The sequence below is a fragment of the Antedon mediterranea genome, chromosome 8 (genome assembly GCF_964355755.1).
Source record: "Antedon mediterranea chromosome 8, ecAntMedi1.1, whole genome shotgun sequence".
NCBI lineage: Eukaryota > Metazoa > Echinodermata > Crinoidea > Comatulida > Antedonidae > Antedon > Antedon mediterranea.
Genome location: NC_092677.1, coordinates 12,388,863 through 12,406,692, shown reverse-complemented (window position 1 = coordinate 12,406,692; position 17,830 = coordinate 12,388,863). Strand labels below are relative to the sequence as shown.

Sequence of the window (17,830 nt, the reverse complement as noted above, 5' to 3'; positions counted from 1 at the left end):
TTGACCTACCGTATCTCGTCGCGGCACACACACATGTGATGAATGGGGGCGGGGCTAAATGTTGTTGTTATTTTGTGGTGGTGGATTTTGGAAAGACTGGCGGAGTGATTGTGGGTCAAGGCTATTTCACTTTTAATTAGGCCTATGAATTGTTGTTTTCTTAATAAGCATTTGTGTAAGATGCAATAATGTCTTGTTAATCTTATATTTAGTAATATTTCATGAATCAGGCTGGAGTCTAGCTAGCTAGCCTGTAGAGTTACGAGTAGGCCTAGGGCTAGCTAGGCCTATCTATCTTCCACATCATCACAGCAGGCCACCTGCTGCTTTGGAACCCCTGCTTGCTGAGCCTCTCTCTTCTTCTACTATCGAGAGGAGAGTAGTAGCCTGCATAGGCCTAGGCTTCTTTATAGGCTGAGAAGGCTAGACCTATAAAGTGCACTGTCGTCGGTTGTTGTGTGACAGTCTGAATATTTTTTTCTTTACTAGCCTAGCTAGACTATGAAATGATTTTTGGTGGTTTTATACAGTAGGCCCGGTACCTGTAGGTAGAGGCCTAGCCTAGGCATATATGCCTATATTTTAAAGATGTATTGTCCCTTGAAACACAAAATGAAGGTCAAAATATTCTAAATTTAGAATGGCCATATCAAAGTAATATTAAAGTTATTCACTTTAATTTGAAAATTCGAGCCAAAAACAACAAGTTTACGTAAATTAACAGGTAAATTAATTTGATTACATTTTGTCAGGAAAATCGTCGCGAGCGAAAGTAAACAAAGATTTTAAACCACGAGTATGCATTATGCATGATGCTAATTAGGATTGTTTACAACTCGTCACGGTTGAGAATGCGTTCTCACACAGATCGCAAGGAAGTTTTATGATTATGCATAGAGTAGCTAAACAAGCGCGTTGCATTATGAGATATGTTTCGATTGAAAAACTTTGAAGTGAAAAAAAAAATGTCTGTATTTCAGTTAAATGTTGTTTTTTTTTCGACTAATTTTTGGTGAAAGTTAATAACTATTATGATACTTCAAAATGACCCACTTTTTAAAAAAAATCTTTTTATTTTTATTTTTTTGGGAATTTGTCAAAGGGACAATAAATTTTATGCTAAATCCTCCACCAAAATTAATGAGAACACATTGATTGCATATTTCCCCTGCCGTAAAAAGGTTGGTAGAGTAAGTTTTAATAATAAGCATATACAGTATATATAAAGTTGAAAAATTGCTCTATTTTGAGTATTTTCTTTTAAAGTAATAAAAATTAATGTTTATTTTATTTATAATTTATCTAGGTATCTAGGCCTGATCTGCCTGCTACTATCATCATGTTTGAACAGTTTAAGGAAAGACTTCAACATGTGCAACAGGATTTATCTGCTAGGTATAAACACTGTCATTATATGTGTGGGAGCGGAAATACCAGCTACCTATTATAAATATGAATGATTTTGCATTGACAATTACTTTTCTTGGGTGGGACTCAAACCCATAACCTCCAGATCACTAGCCTGGCATGCACATCTTTAGACCACCGAGCTTGCGCTTTGATACAGTTTAGGTGGTCTCTAAGTCCAGACGCACGATGACCGTTGACACAGCAATGCGGAGGTCATAGATCATCGCAAATCGAAAGCTAAACTTTACCTCTGGTCTGTAGATATTGATGACATGCTTCCACTACATTGCGTTTACCACGTTGAAACACCGGTTCTCGTCAGATCACCGAAGTTAAGCTACGTTGGGCCTGGTTAGAGCTTGGATGGGAGACCATCTGGGAATAGCGGGTGCTGTATACGGAGCTGGGGTCCCGTTAGGCATTTGAAATCAGCACTGCTGACTCTTATGGCAGCCCCTGCATCTAGTATCTGCCGCAGACCTCTGGTCAAGGTGGGCACTGGACGAGAGAAGCCCTTGATCAATGTCAGGACCAATCAAGGGGTTTACACAGTCCTGGCTTTGTTTGTATCAAACCTGTTAGTGGCGGTAATTATCGCTGTTGGTTTCGATTGAATAAAAATAAAATAAAATAAAACAAAATGTAAAGAATGATATAAAATATTTGATAAATTTTATTTTACAGTATTAAAAACTTAACGACCAAAGCAAAAGAAGTTGGAATTGGTAAGAGGTGAGTTAAATAATACTGTCAATCATTTTAGTATAATAAAATGCATTGTTATTAAAATATGTATTGATGTTTCTTGAAAATGCAATTACTATTATAAAGTTACCTTGTAGACTCTCGAACATTAATCAAACATGGTATACTATGTATTAATTTACATAATTGAATGTTGGCAGCAGAAACATATATATGTCAGTATGGTAATATATAAAATGCTGTTTTCTAAATTAGAATCTCTGTCTACACTATCAAACTTTAAGGACAAAAAAATGTGATGTGCCCATATATATGCACGTGATGTCGTATCACTATCATATTTGGGCATATCGCTATCAATCATATTTGGGCACATCACACTTTTTTTGTCAAACTAGTTTGATAGTGTAGACAGAGCCTAAGATGGCTGAAAGTATTTGGATTATGAATTGTCTGTAATTCAACCAAAACCTTTTCCCAAGTACAAGGGGCCTGGTTATAAAATTTTTCAAACAAATTAAGGGGGTGCTATTATACTTAGATTCAATTTATAGAGTAGAAGCCCTCCCTATGAAGGTATACCCTATAGGGGTACAGGGAAAAATTTCATTTGAAAATTTTGTTTAGCAAACTCATGAAACGTAGTGTTAAAAGATAGTCATCACTATTTTTTCACTCCAAAGTGTCCCCTTCTTGTATTGAAAATTATCCTATACTTGGTCATAATTAAAGTTCAAATGTTTTTTCATTTATCATTTTTTTTCTTAATGAAAAGGGTAATAGTTCATTTCTAACTTGTCTCCATAAACTATTTTTTTGTTATTGCAATTAATTTTACTAAGTAGACATTTTAAAATCATCCTCAAGAGACGGTTACTGTATAATATTATTAGTCTCATGTCACTTTCACCTGATGAAAATTTGATTTAATGTTAACAAATTACCAGCCAAGTTGTAGAGAGTGTGAACAATCCGTCTGCAAATTTTAATTCAATACATGTGGTCATTTGTACGAATATGGTATGCTACATATTATAATGTAACGTAGTTTATTTTATTTATTTGCAATAAATTACCAGAAATAGGCCATATTTAAAATCATCTCTATGATAAAATATTATCTAAATTGTAATTATCTAAAAATGAAATTGACTAAGAATCATTAGTACATACAGTATATAATTTATTTGTGACTATACAGTACTGACAGGGAAAATTTTCATTAAACAATTTTGTTTAGCAATATTGCTAATCAAATTGATTTTTAAGTCGAGAAACATAGTTTTGTATTGTATTTTTTGCTACACAATTTTCAAAATGTGTAGCAATAAGGTTGTTTTGTATAGCTTTTTGCTACGCTACACTGGCGAAAATGTTCCCTGTTACATAATCAAAATAATTAATTATATAATTTATATTGACAATAACTAGTATCATTTAATTTGAATTTTTGCATATTTACAATCACAAAAATGACTCAACATTTTCTATCAAGTTTATGATCTTTTGTTGCACAAATTATTTTATATAATTTCTGCATATTTAAAAAAATGTATGGATGACTTGGCACTATTTTCAAGGTTAATTGTTATAAACAAGTTTGTACTGTAGACATTCACTCGCAGTGGTAGATTTTGAATTGAGAGGAGGGGGCAGGGCCTAAAAATGGTGAAATTAATGTGCCTATGATTTGTGAAATTACAATCTTCCCTGATTTTTTTTATGGACAGTAAAATCTCCACAACCAGGACAATTGTTTACTGTATATTTTCAAAATGCATTTTATTTGAAGAATGGAAAATAACTTTTGAGCTTAAAATGAGCTTAATAGGAGTGTTTCATTTTTCTGATTTGAAATGTACCATTACGTCTCTGTACAATATATTCTGATTATAAAACAAGACGTATGCTTTTAGCATACTAAGTAGCAATTATCGTTTATTGACAAATGCCCTAATATATTTCTTACCGTATCTTATACTGGTATTCAGATTATAAATTATAATTAATATATTACATTACATAGTTTAATAATAAAATGACGTGTCGGGGATTTGATTTTTCTCTGCTTTTTGTTGTAAATTATAATAATTATCATTATATTAACTACTTTTGTATCTCCTTTTTCTGTACAGCCACAGAAGAAGATATATGTTATAAACCACTCTACCTTTATTTTGTATTTAATTATTGTTGTTAACCTTATATCATTGTAATGTTTGTTTTTTTTTCTATTTTGTTAATTGGTGGTCTCTGCTTTAGTGTGCTGCTTTGTGTATAGTTTGTACATCAGTAAAAACACAACAAATTATATACCGATTGATTTTTATTTGATATGGATGTATGCTGTAAACTGTAGAATTATATTCATAACCTCAATATTATCGACCTACTTTCTTTCAGAATCACAGAACATAATGATCCTCTATCAGACAGGTATGTTGTCCAGTAATATTTATCATCATATCTAATGATATTAAATAATCTTTTTATTATTCATTCATGTTATGAAAGCTCACTATTAATGTTTAGTTTAAAATCCAAAAAAAATTGATTAGATTGTTATGGTTCAATTTTGTGCTTAGCTTACCTGGATAAACCAACATTAGCCATATTCCAAAGGGATCAGCTAAAAAATATATTTAAATATACCTGTTAATAAGTGGTATGGCTAACGAACCATCGGCATGCAAACAAGTGGCCCCTTCTTAACCAAAGGCCACAATCATTTCTTTTTAAGAAAATTATTTAATTTAAGCTAAACTAAATCAGCTAAACTTATCAAATCTAGAAAATCTTAAGCCAGTCTGATGTATAAATAATTTAATTCAGATTAATATGTTTTGTATATTTAAAATAATCACATCCTGAAAAAGAGATACAGATTGTTAAGACTTTAATGTTCCATTTTACAAGACAACTATTGTATCCATTACTGTAATTACAATATACACTTACTTACACCTGTCTTTTTCTAAAAGCATCATTTACTTGAATATCCTTAATTAAAGGGCGACACAGGATTTAAAATGTCTTCCTGTGTGTTGATGTTTTTCAAAATGATGAACCACAATTGTTTAGGCAGGAGGTAGGAGTGCCCGGCCTAAATTTTAAAATATACAATGTAAAAGATAGGACATTATTAGGTTAAGTTTAGGACTTTGCTTCCCCCACACCCTTTCTTAATTTAACAATTCTGAATCTGCCACTGAATAATCCCATTTTTGATCTAGTGTTAAAATATATATAAATAAATATATAAATTTGTATGAATAAATAAGTTGGATACTTTTAATATTTTAAAACATCATCTCTCAAACATCTACTTTAATAATGCAACATCCATTTGAATAAATTATAGTGGATACTTATGTCTAGCATTTTGTAAAATGAAAATATGTCAGCTACTTAACATAAAGTCACTAAAAAGCTAAATAATAATATTTTGTCATTCTTATCTTGATGTGATATTATCAGCACAATAATACTAGTTGAAATCTTAAATCATATTGATATATAGATTGTTTAGTGTTTATAAAGGAATATCCAATATTATAAGCCAATAGTGTATTATGCCAATGATGTGGTGTACGTGCAAAATGTATTGTACTGTAGTAATACGTATGTGAGTTTATACACGTATACCATATCATTTATATGCGTATTCTGTACTAACTGACTGAGCATTAAATCCAGATTACACCTTTGCAGGTAGTTATCTGTCAATAATACTTTTAAAATAACTAACCTTAAATGAACGCTATGCTAAAGTTCTAGATAGATACCATATTTGGCAGAACAAATTAAGATCGAATACCGTCTTAAAATTCTAGACAGTTGAAAACTAAAAGAGAATCATCACTAACTTATTGCTATTAGAGCGTATAGACTTACAGTATATTTGTGTCAGTTTGGTAACTCAATATGTACCACGTTTGATCTTGTTTTTTTTTCTAGTTCTATTAATGTGAAACCATGTAGATATGAAGCTGGTGCTGAATTACTCAACAAGTAAGTTGAGTTTTGAAAAAAAACTATTTTGCATTTTTTCATAGGTAACATTACTGATAATACTAACAAAATACAATAAAAACAAAGACAATAATGTATAAAAAAAAAAATTAAAGATTGTTTTATTTTATTAAACATTTTATACTCTCTAAAGTCTACACTATCACAAACTTCATGTGAAAAAAAAATGTGATGTACCCATATATGGACATGATGATGTCATATCACTACCATATTTAAGCATAGCACTACCATATATCGGACATCACATTTTTTTGTCAAACCTGTTTGATAGTGTGGACAGCTTATAATAACAGCTTAGTTTTTTAATATAAGCTTTTACAAAATTTGTCGCTTTTGTTTTCTTTAGATTCCAGTCATCGTGGGCAGATGTACATAATGATATTGAAAGGGCAGCAACAAGAGCAACAGTGAGTTTAGGGTTGAGGCATAGGGTATATGTGAAACCAAAATGTTGTGCCTAGCTTACCAGGATAAACCGACAATAGCCTGTGCTCTCCAAAGTGAAGGCTTAGATTCGAAAAGTTAAAAGTTCCTAGAACACGCCTGTACCATGGACCAGTTCACAACCATGCTCATGTGGGAACGTACCACCACACCAACATTTCTTTTTATAAAAATTATATAATTTGCTGATTTCAGGCTGTTGATGGACGTCTAAATAATGTTTTACGAGATTATGAGAAAAGGACAGAGTCACTACATCAGTTGCACAAGCATCTACATGAACTACCCATCATACTACAAGATATACAGACAGCAACAGTTACTGTAGGTAGGTCAAGGTTCATTATGTGACCATTATGAGTCCATGTCCCCTTGTTTGTCCTGGTTATGTGATAACAATGATTGGACAGTATTATTGCAGCAGTATGAATTGGCATGTATTCGATTTGAAAATATTTGTACTTTATTCACTCGAAAATTGTAAAATCTTTGTGCTCAACAGAAATTTGTTTGAGTACTTTATTCCATTCAAATAGTAAACACATTAATTAACATTAACACATTAATTAACATTAACACATTAATTAACATTAACACATTAATTAACATTAACACATTAATTAACATTAACACATTAATTAACATTAACACATTAATTAACATTAACACATTAATTAACATTAACACATTAATTAACATTAACACATTAATTAACATTAACACATTAATTAACATTAACACATTAATTAACATTAACACATTAATTAACATTAACACATTAATTAACATTAACACATTAATTAACATTAATTAATGCAAGCTCGTTTGCTGGCTGAGCACTAATTCAATGCTCAAAATAATCTATTGAACTTAATAGTCTATTCCGTGCCTAGCTTACCTGGATAAACCGATATTGGCCTATTCTCTCAGGAGGCACCGGATCCCTGAAAAGATTAATTAATTAATGCAAGCTCGCTTGCTGGCTAAGCACTAATTCAATGCTCAAAATAATCTTTTAAACTTAATACTCAAGATAAAATGTTATTCTATAGTAAAGTCCCAATCAAATACGCTAAATTTTAATAAATGATAAATTTTTATGATTTTTCTTACATAATATGTTGAAAAGGTCATGTTTGATAGATTAATCCTTATGTTATTGTTTGTTTATGAAAATTAATTATTAAATGTGCTGAATTTTTTGTTTCTGATGCTGATTAATTATATTAATCCACTTATATAAATAATAAAGGAACTTTTTTTTCTAGGCCGAATGCAAGCTTCGTTTGAAGAACTTGAGACTATGATAACAAACTATGAAGATCTTGTTGAACGAGAAGAATTTAAAAGAAACCAAATAAATAAACGAAAAGAATTACACAAATACGAATCTCAGAAAAAGTAAGCATTTCTTTTGCAATCTGATAACAATCATTTTAATTACAAGCACTTTTGAGATTATTGTTTCAAATTAGATTGAATTTAATGAATCAACACGAGGTTAAAAATAAGTACCTGTATTGGAATGTAAATTAGCTACTATTAGGGAATAAATTCACATGTAATTAATCAACCCCATTTGTATACATTGGTACCTGTATTATGTAAATTAGCTACTATTATTGAATAAGTCCACCTGTAATTAATCAACCTCACTAGTATAAATGAGTACCTGTATTGCAATGTAAATTAGCTACTATGAATAAATAAGTTTACATGTAATTAATTAACCCCATTTGTATAAATTGGTACCTGTATTACAATGTAAATTAGCTACTATTTTTGAATAAGTACACCTGTATTTAATCAACCCCATAAGTTTAAATGGGTACCTGTAATGACATTCATGATCTCATCTGCTTTAGACATTGAATAAGGACAAACTGACCAACATGACATGACATTGGATGACACTTAATTTATTCATCAACAATTGTTAATTGTTTTGTTTTTCATTTTCAGCACTGAATATGCAAGAACAAAAGGTATTGAATATTTCAAGCAAACAAATAAAATATGTTGTTTATGAATAATTCATGTTTACAACAATTACTGGTACTACAGAGAGAACGTTTATATGATAGAAATTGTTATTACTATAATACAGTAGAACCTCTGTTTTACGTACCCTGGATTTTTACGTACGCTTAAAATGACCGATGACCATTTTTAGTAATTTATGACATATAGTGTGGAGCAATTTAACAACAACAAAGAACAAAGCCATGGCTGTGAGACAAGCAGCGACTGCTTTTATTAATAGAAAATACAAGAACATTGATATTTTATTTATAATACTTTAATTAAACATCGCACAGCCGGCATATACTTTTCTAGTTAGGCCTCACATCTAGCTAGGCCTACTAGCCTAGACCTAGCCAGTAACCACCTGCATGCTGTAAGTCACAAGTAGGCAAACACTGCAGCCTTTTTAGCTAAGATTTGGGGGTCAATTTAAGGTCAACCTGGATTTTACGAGTGCCATGTTTTATGTACGTTTTTCGGTCCCGTACCGTTGGTAAAATGAAGGTTCTAGTAGTAAATTATATAAATCCATTTCTAATTTAGTGTAATAGACTCTTTTGTGTAAGAAATATTGTATACTGGGATGATTTAGATTAAAAGTTTAGATGAAACTCATGTGATATAAAAACCTTTTTGTCGGAGTAAAATATTTTACATATATATCTTGTTTTTCTAGCTCACCTCCAAGCAGAAAATGAACAATTAGTTAAAGAGTTTGAAAAAGCAGAAGAAGCAAAAATGAAAGAAAGACAACAAGCTTTTGAAGAGGTCTTCACAGCAGAGATGGATCATTACAAACAACATGGAAAAGTTAACGGTATATACAAACTTATTCAGTTGGTTCCCGATTGGCCTAATATATTTGTATGAACAAAAACCATTTTGGCACATAAGGCATGCCATACCTGTAAATGGGCTTGAATCTGTTTCAAAGAGAATAAAAATGGCCTCGCATATTGGTGGCGCTATCTGAAAAAGAAACAATAACTAGTGACAAGTATAAAGCTCTGTCTACACTATCAAAATTGTGATGTGCCTAAATATGGTAGTGATATGCCTAAATATGGTGGTGATATGCCCAAATATGGTAGTGATATGATCAAATATGGTAGTGATATGATCAAATATGGTAGTGATATGCCTAAATATGGTGGTGATATGCCCAAATATGGTAGTGATATGATGTCATCTAAATATGGGCACATCACATTTTTGTCACATAGAGTTTGATAGTGTAGAGCTTAATACAAAATGTTTACATTCACTGGTCAGGTTATGATTGTATATGTGGTATCAGCTCAGTCCAAAGAGTCTAGGTTAAATTGTGATGTGCCTAAATATGGTGGTGATATGCCCAAATATAGTAGTGATATGATGTCATCTAAATATGGGCACATCACATTTTTGTCACATAGAGTTTGATAGTGTAGAGCTTAATACAAAATGTTTACATTCACTGGTCAGGTTATGATTGTATATGTGGTATCAGCTCAGTCCAAAGGGTCTAGGTTAAATTCCTGACCAATGTAGGGCATCTTGTTTGTCTGTAAATAGATTGATATTGATTAGGAATACAACTGAGTTGGAAATATGGGTACATAAATTCAACTACCAATTCAACTATTCATCACTACCTAACCTTCAGCCATAGATGACAAGTTATCATATGTCTGGTATTCCCAGATACAATTTACTAACTTTACTAATTTTTTTTTGTAGAAAAAGTTGTCCAAAGAGAAAAGACATCCACCAGCTCAATTGATGATTTTGAATTCCAAGTTGATGATACAGATAAACTAGCTTTAGATGATTTTCTTGGAGGAGCAGAAGTCACAACAAAAACAAAAATACCAGAAAATATACAAGAGATAGATGATGAGGATGAGAATGACCAAGATGATAATAATTTAGAAGATATAAAAGAGGAAATGAATGAAGGTGAAATAAATGATGGGATTACAATTAACGAAAAAGAAGAAAATGTTGAAGAAGAAGATGTAAAAAAGGTTGAAGAAGATACAAAAAAAGAAGGAAAGATTAAAGAAAATGTTTTACAAGAAGTTACAAGACAGAAAGAAAATGTTTTAGAAGAAGTTACAAGAAAGAAAGAAAATGTTTTACAAGAAGTTACAAGACAGAAAGAAAATGTTTTAGAAGAAGTTACAAGAAAGAAAGAAAATGTTTTAGAAGAAGTTACAAGAAAGAAAGAAAAGGTTGTAGAAGAAGGTACAAAAAAGGAAAGAAAGGTTGAAGAAACAGAAAAAGTGGAAAAAGTTGCTACAAATAAGGATGAAAAAAGTGATGTGATTGAAAGAAATACAATAACAGAGGAAAATGTTGATGAAGATAGTGTAGAGAAAAAAGAAATGGAATCTGAACAAGGAGAAATAAAAGAGAAAGAAGAAAATAAAAGTAAGAAGTTAAGATAATAGAATTTTCTGTTGTCCAGACACTGAAAAAATCGAATGGGATACCTGTTTGCCTTGTGTCACATGAAAATACATTTATAACTTATATATATATATAATTTCGGTATACAAATTGTTTTTAATTACTTTTTACAGGTACAGAAAGCTTAAATCAGAATACAACGGAACTAGACACAAATGAGGAAACATCATCATAAGAAATCCAATCAAACAGCTATTGTGCCAACTAAGCCAAAAACACAGTACAGTAAAGTACAGTATCTAAATTTTATTGAAACTGAACGCGAGATCAAATAGGCGGACAAGATGGAGTTTATTTTGCAAAACATTTTATATAAATTGGTGCTCACAAGTGTTTCAAGTGTGAGTGAAAAACCTGTGTTCATTTAGAAGTATTATATAGCATATCAAAATTTGTAAAGAGAAGAAACAATTTTCCACCAAGATTTGAATTAAAGTTTATATGCTGACACTTTACCAACATTAAAAATATTAAATATATTATGTTCACACTTAAATGGTACGATGAAACAGAGGTGAAATATACACCCTCATTTTAGGAATCCCAATATTTAGGAGGTGAAGACAAAAAAATAATGATTTCAAGAAATTTGTATTGTCGATTGTTTTGTGACGGGGATCCGCATATGGGTATATAGAAAGTATAAATTGCCAAGCATTGTTTCGGAATTAAGTAATATGTCAATCTTCCAAACAAACAGTCTTCCAGTAGTGTAAAGTAGGGGCATATTCATTATGTTGGCTGGTTTTTAGCATTATATTGTAAATAAACAATCCAGTGCCTTGGTGTGAATTTGGGGTATGAATAAAACACAGTGTAAAGGGTCTTTCACACCTGTTCCGGCATGGTTCTGGTCGGCGCAAGAAATTGAACCGAAAGTCAATGTTTCATTTTCACAATGCACATTGCTATGTACCAATCAATATGCACGTTGCCACATGACAACGAAACATTGACGTTTATTTTTATTTGCCGGAGTCGTGATAATTACATACTGTAATGAATTTCAAGTACAAATAATTTTGTTTAATTATAAATTTTTACTTCAGATTACAAAAATTGATTTGTGCAATAAAGCAAAATGAAAAAAAAAAGGTGGATTGTTTGTTTTTATTTTTTACCAATTATTTTATGTTGTTGGCACTTTTGACGTAGCACCACCAGGCAAACAGGCTTTGATTGTACCACCAGGCCAACAGGCTTTGATTGCACCACCAGGCCAACAGGCTTTGATTGCACCACCAGGCCAACAGGCTTTGATTGTACCACCAGGCCAACAGGCTTTGATTGCACCACCAGGCCAACAGGCTTTGATTGCACCACCAGGCCAACAGGCTTTGATTTCAGCTGAAGTTTACTTACTGTATAGGTATGACAAACTGTGTGTCAAAATGTTTTTTAAAAACAAAATATTAAGCTGGATTGCATGCCTTAAGCTCTGTCTACACGATCAAACTAGTTTGATACTAGACATGTAACTCGTCACTTTGACGAGTTTGGTTATCCGCCGTGCAAGTGGTGCAACATTAACATTAAGGGGATAGGTTGAGGACAAAAGGAAGTGTTCACGTTGGCATTATGACCTGAACTGAAGAATATGATATGTTGTTATTGCTGAATTTTATTATTTTGATTCATATAGTATACAGAGTATAATCTGTATCCATATCACATACAGTGTAGAATAGGTGAAATTACGGGACCCGCTATTTATTGCAATTTTTAACATGTTGACGGTTTTAAAATGAAACGCGAAGGTAGCCATTTCGGAAGGAAATTATCTCAGCAACAACGTATTAACGTGTAGAAGAAATTTGAATACGTGAAATATTGATGCGCGCTCTTTTAAATGTAATGAATTATGACGCAAAATATGAAAATACTACTGGCCATATGATGACGTCACAACATCCGATTGGCAAAATTTTTACATGATTTCGTATCTACAATCCAATAGCTTCCAGAAAACGTTTTAATCGTGATTATCACAATTTATTCTTACAAGCTACAACAGATTAAAATTTACTGTAAAGATGAAATTAATGCCACACGTAATTTAAATTTTTAGGCATGATGACGTCATAAAAATTAAAATATTTTTAACTCATGCGAAAGATAGTTGATTGACCTAGACAATATCAAAATCGGGTGAAAATGGAAAACGGATAAGTGGAGATGCGCTCTATTCAATGTGATGAGCTATGACGAAAGATACAAAAATCCTAAATTTTATATTCGCGTGGCCATACGATGACGTCACAATGTCCAGTTAGCCATATTAATACCTGATCCAATATCTACAACTCATCAACTTCCAGAATATGTCATCCACAAAAATTTGACTGTTTAAAAAAAGGCATATTTTTAACGAATTTTTTAACCTTTTCATAAAAAACGCGCGCAAATTGTCCAATTCGACGTGCTCGTATGACGTATCTTTAAGTCGAAACTGTTTAAAATTTGGTAAAATTACTAGAAAAGGCTGGAAAAACATAAATCACGCGAAAAAAATATGTTTTCAATGCTACGTGCGCACCACACACGTAAAAATGTGCGCACGCATGGGAATTTTTGAAATGCTTAGAACGACATAAAACGCGTAGAAAGTTGATTATAAATTAATTTTGCGCATTTTGAAATTTTAAATGCGCGTAACTTTGTGTAAAACACGCAATTTTTTTTCAACAGAAAGTTAGCGCATGATATAAATTAAACTTTTGCAAAGTTTCAATTTGAAATGTTATTTGGTTGTTGACCTATGTTAAATACGACAAAATCGTTAAATCGCGCATAAGTCACGTTGCGCAATTGTAAACGTCATGAAAAGCTTCGCAGCACAACTGTGCATGACGATATGTTGAGAAAGTTACAAAATGTTATGTTTGCAAGTTTTAGAGAAAAGCGTTACACAACAATCATACAGAAAGAAAGATGCCAAATTAAAAGATGATGATGATGATGATGATTTCGTACAATCACAAAAGGTTATCCTGCAACTTCGTTGCGGATAACCCAAAAAAGTGTAATGTGCCTAAATATGGTAGTGATATGCCCAAATATGGTAGTGATATGAATGACATGTCAATATATGGGCAAATAACATTTTTTGTCAAGTTGATAGTGAATAAAGGGGTAAGTAGTATAGAGAGACAAGATACCCAAAAAAGAATAAACTTTGATAAAATGATTTATTTATTCAGGTTTCTGTCAACTATATACACATCATTTATAAATTATTACAGTATTGTCATTTTTGCTAATCTGGATTTAAAAAAAAAGGTAAATGTCAATGTAGTACTTTTATTGTAACTTACAATTGCACAGTTAATTATACAGAGGTTACAATGTTGAATAATATTTCGATTAAAATAAAATTATTTGAATATTGATTGAGCACACAAACCTCACTGCAATATTCATTTAAATCAAATAAATTTGTTACCTAAACACATGGTAACCTAACCCATATTTAGTTTCTCTTCACATAAACTATGTGAAAAAATAGAGATTTTTCTCATTAATCTTGATAAAGGAATAGCATTTGTGATTTAGTACTTATTTAGTACTGTATTTCAGTTTAGTTTATTTCCACAGGATATTTGAATACCTAAAATGACATTTCGATAGGAAAATCATGATACTATTATGGCTCAATAAAAAATAATATGGTTCCTTCCTTCTGCAAGTGTTATCAATGCCAAGCTGTCATGGAAGCAGAATTAACACTTGTAAAATCTTCTTTTATTTGCATCTGCAGATTTTTGTCGGACATGACATCGATGGCTGTTGCTGCTAATGCTTTTCCTACATTCAAAGCGCACTCGTGTGCCGCATCAGAGCCAGCAGCTTCTGCGAATGCCTCTGTATGATTCCTAGCAGATGTACCAATACTGAAAGTCGGAAGTATTGTCGGTATAACATGTGATACGTTTCCTACGTCCGTAGATCCAACAGGAATCTGAAGCTCTTCGCAGTTGCGCGTAAACGAAATTCCATATTTCTCTGCATTTTTCTCATATAGTTTAGCAAGTGTTGGGTTTGAGGTAAGGTTTGAGTATGGCTTTTCTTGAAAGTTAAACTCAATTTCACATCCAGTGGCTTTTGCCGCAGCCACAAAAGCGCCATTGGCACGCTGTTGTAAAACGGCCATATCCACATGATCTTTAGCACGTAAATAAAACTCCATTTCAGTCTCTCCTGGTATGATGTTAGGCTTTACTCCACCTTTTGTTATTATGCCTGCAAATATAATTTAAGAATATAAACAAAGATTATCACCGAACTACAGGTAATAATGTAACACTATGGTAAAATCAATTTTAGTTTAAATAGGATTTGAACCCAGAATTCAGTTAATGGAAGCAAAACTTAAGTATAACATGCCATTACTTCTTTTAAGAATGTTGGCATGACTTGCTTTCTTTGATACTAAATAAAAAAGAAATAATAAAATGTAACACAAGCCACAATTTCAACCTTGCTCGACTGAGAAATAAATTTACCATGAATCTGCATAAGTGGTTTTAGTTGCTGTCTTAACACCGAGATGTTGTTGTAACACAAGACTGCAGCATCTAAAGCGTTACGACCTTCCCACGGATGAGCTGAAGCGTGGGCCTGTTTGCCTTTATACGTCACACACAATCGCATAATTGTAAGCATCAACGGGGTGCTTATATCCGAAGTGTAGGGTTGCGCACTAACAGCAAAGTCTATATCTTCAAAGAATTTCTTTTTTATGGCGTCGACCTTTCCACCATTTCCCTCATGACCGGGACATCCTAACACAGATACCTGTATTTGTAAGTTAAGTATTATTCAGATTTTATATACATCATTATTTATTTATCATTTAAATCTAAATTTATTAATTTGTATATCAATGAGAAATGAATAAAGACTGGGTACTCCAACCAAGTGAAGTGATTACTAAGCCTTATTTAATAAATAATAGGTTTTGATAAAATATTTAATCAATATTTAAATTATTATTAATATTATTAATAATTATAATTTAAAATAATGAATTATAATTATTAAGGCCTTACCTTTCCCTTTGTTTCTCCCCTTTCGATTGAACTCTTAATCACGATCGCTGCAGCTAAACCGGTTTCTGTAACAAGATTTCTACCGGAGGCATGACCAATTTCTGGAAGGGCATCGTATTCAACCATCACACAGGCGTGCGAAGACCCCTTATCCCCGCCTCCGCTCTCGCGGTGGTTAGTGCTGGTGGTACCGAAGCTTGCTCGGAAGCCTGTCGGATGTAAATAGCTTTCTTCTACGTGAAAACCATTGTTCTTTAAAAAGTCAGTTATTATTTTATGAGCATATTTTTCTTCGTATCCTAGCTCAGGATTTTTCCAAATTTCTTTGGAAATTTGTCGCAATTCCTCCATTTTTTCGACGATAATTTCCATCACGTATGATTAGGAAATTCCAAACACAACACATGCCGATTTTGACATTTTAAAGTGCACGTGACCTATAATATGGGAAGCCAAAGAGGTAAAAACAAGTGTATGGTGTGGTACATGGTCCCCGGTTGGTACGTTAAGATGTGGAAAAAGACGTGTATCTCATAGAATAGAGATATTAAACTTCTCTATTATTCTATGGTTAATTTTGCCCCACTTAACCTCCTTGACTGTCATATGAAATATTTCATTAATTGGAAGCTAATTGTTATTTCAAAGAAAAAATCAGAAATCTATTTATGGTTTCTCACTAAGAGTCCACCACAAAAAAAAAAAAAAGAATGGTAAGAAGTAAATACTTTGTTTTAATGGTATGATACTATTGAAAAACAGAAAATAATGAAAAAAATTAGAAAATGTTTAGAAATTATGTAATGAAACATTGAATGAATAAGGTGGTGGTGCCACAAAATATATAAAAAAAGAGTCAACCACTTTAATAATAATTATCATGATTATGTGCATTTATGAAATGCCTTTTTAAATGCAAACTGGAGATTTTTACTTTGAGCGATTTATGTACACGTATTACCAGTTTGTGGTCCATGTTTTTTTTACTATTATTGCATATTGTTTTACTTATGTAATTATGTATATTAGTGAAAGAGCTTTGTATCTGTAATGCACATTTGAATACGAAATAAAGAATAAATGAAAGCAATGTCATACACACACTATTCTAATATATAGTATATAGGCCTAACTAGCACTAGGATCTACGAATTAAATTTCTTTATTATGCGACTTTTTAATTGTAGGCCTATGCGCTACTGGCATAAACAAACATTGTAAATCAATACGATAAAACATCGTTTTTAGGCTGAACTGGAAAGTGAAAAAAAAAAACCTGTATATTAAAGATGTATGTCTCTTGAAACACAAAAAATGAAGGTCAAAATATTATCAAAGTAATATTAAAGTTATTCACTTTAAGTCGAAAATTCGAGCCAAAAACAACAAGTTTACGTAATTAAAAGGTAAATTAATTTGATTACATTTCGTCTGGAAAATCGTCGTAAGCAAAAGTAAACAAACATTTCAAACCACGAGTATGCATTATGTATGATGCTAATTAGAATTGTTTACAACTCGTCACGGTTGAGAAGGTGTTTTAAGACAGATCGCGAGGAAGTTTTATGATATAGCATACAGAGTAGCCAAACAAGTGCGTTGCATTATGAGATATGTTTTGATCGAAAACTTTGAATGGAAGTCAAAGTTATTTTTTGAACAAAAAATGTCTGTATTTCAGTTAAATTATTTTTTTTTCGACTAATTTTTGG

At 31.9% G+C, this 17,830-nt stretch overlaps 2 protein-coding genes across 2 annotated transcripts; one reads left to right on the top strand and one right to left on the bottom strand.

The window, feature by feature from the left end:
- The first annotated feature begins 9 nt into the window (after positions 1 to 9).
- Positions 10 to 12,082, top strand: LOC140056226 (dysbindin-like). Its single transcript, XM_072101522.1, has 12 exons — positions 10 to 175; positions 1,307 to 1,395; positions 2,095 to 2,142; positions 4,519 to 4,551; positions 6,073 to 6,126; positions 6,497 to 6,557; positions 6,790 to 6,922; positions 7,863 to 7,995; positions 8,557 to 8,579; positions 9,296 to 9,436; positions 10,339 to 11,031; positions 11,184 to 12,082. Exons 2-12 carry the CDS (start codon positions 1,340 to 1,342, stop codon positions 11,243 to 11,245), a joined length of 1,437 nt encoding a protein of 478 aa, XP_071957623.1. The 5' UTR covers positions 10 to 175; positions 1,307 to 1,339; the 3' UTR covers positions 11,246 to 12,082.
- A 2,198-nt stretch (positions 12,083 to 14,280) lies between these two features.
- LOC140056627 (peptidase M20 domain-containing protein 2-like) lies at positions 14,281 to 16,799 on the bottom strand. The gene is made up of 3 exons (XM_072102061.1): positions 16,119 to 16,799; positions 15,573 to 15,864; positions 14,281 to 15,309 (listed from the first exon to the last, which is right to left on the bottom strand). Exons 1-3 carry the CDS (start codon positions 16,488 to 16,490, stop codon positions 14,762 to 14,764), a joined length of 1,212 nt encoding a protein of 403 aa, XP_071958162.1. The 5' UTR covers positions 16,491 to 16,799; the 3' UTR covers positions 14,281 to 14,761.
- Positions 16,800 to 17,830: the final 1,031 nt, after the last annotated feature.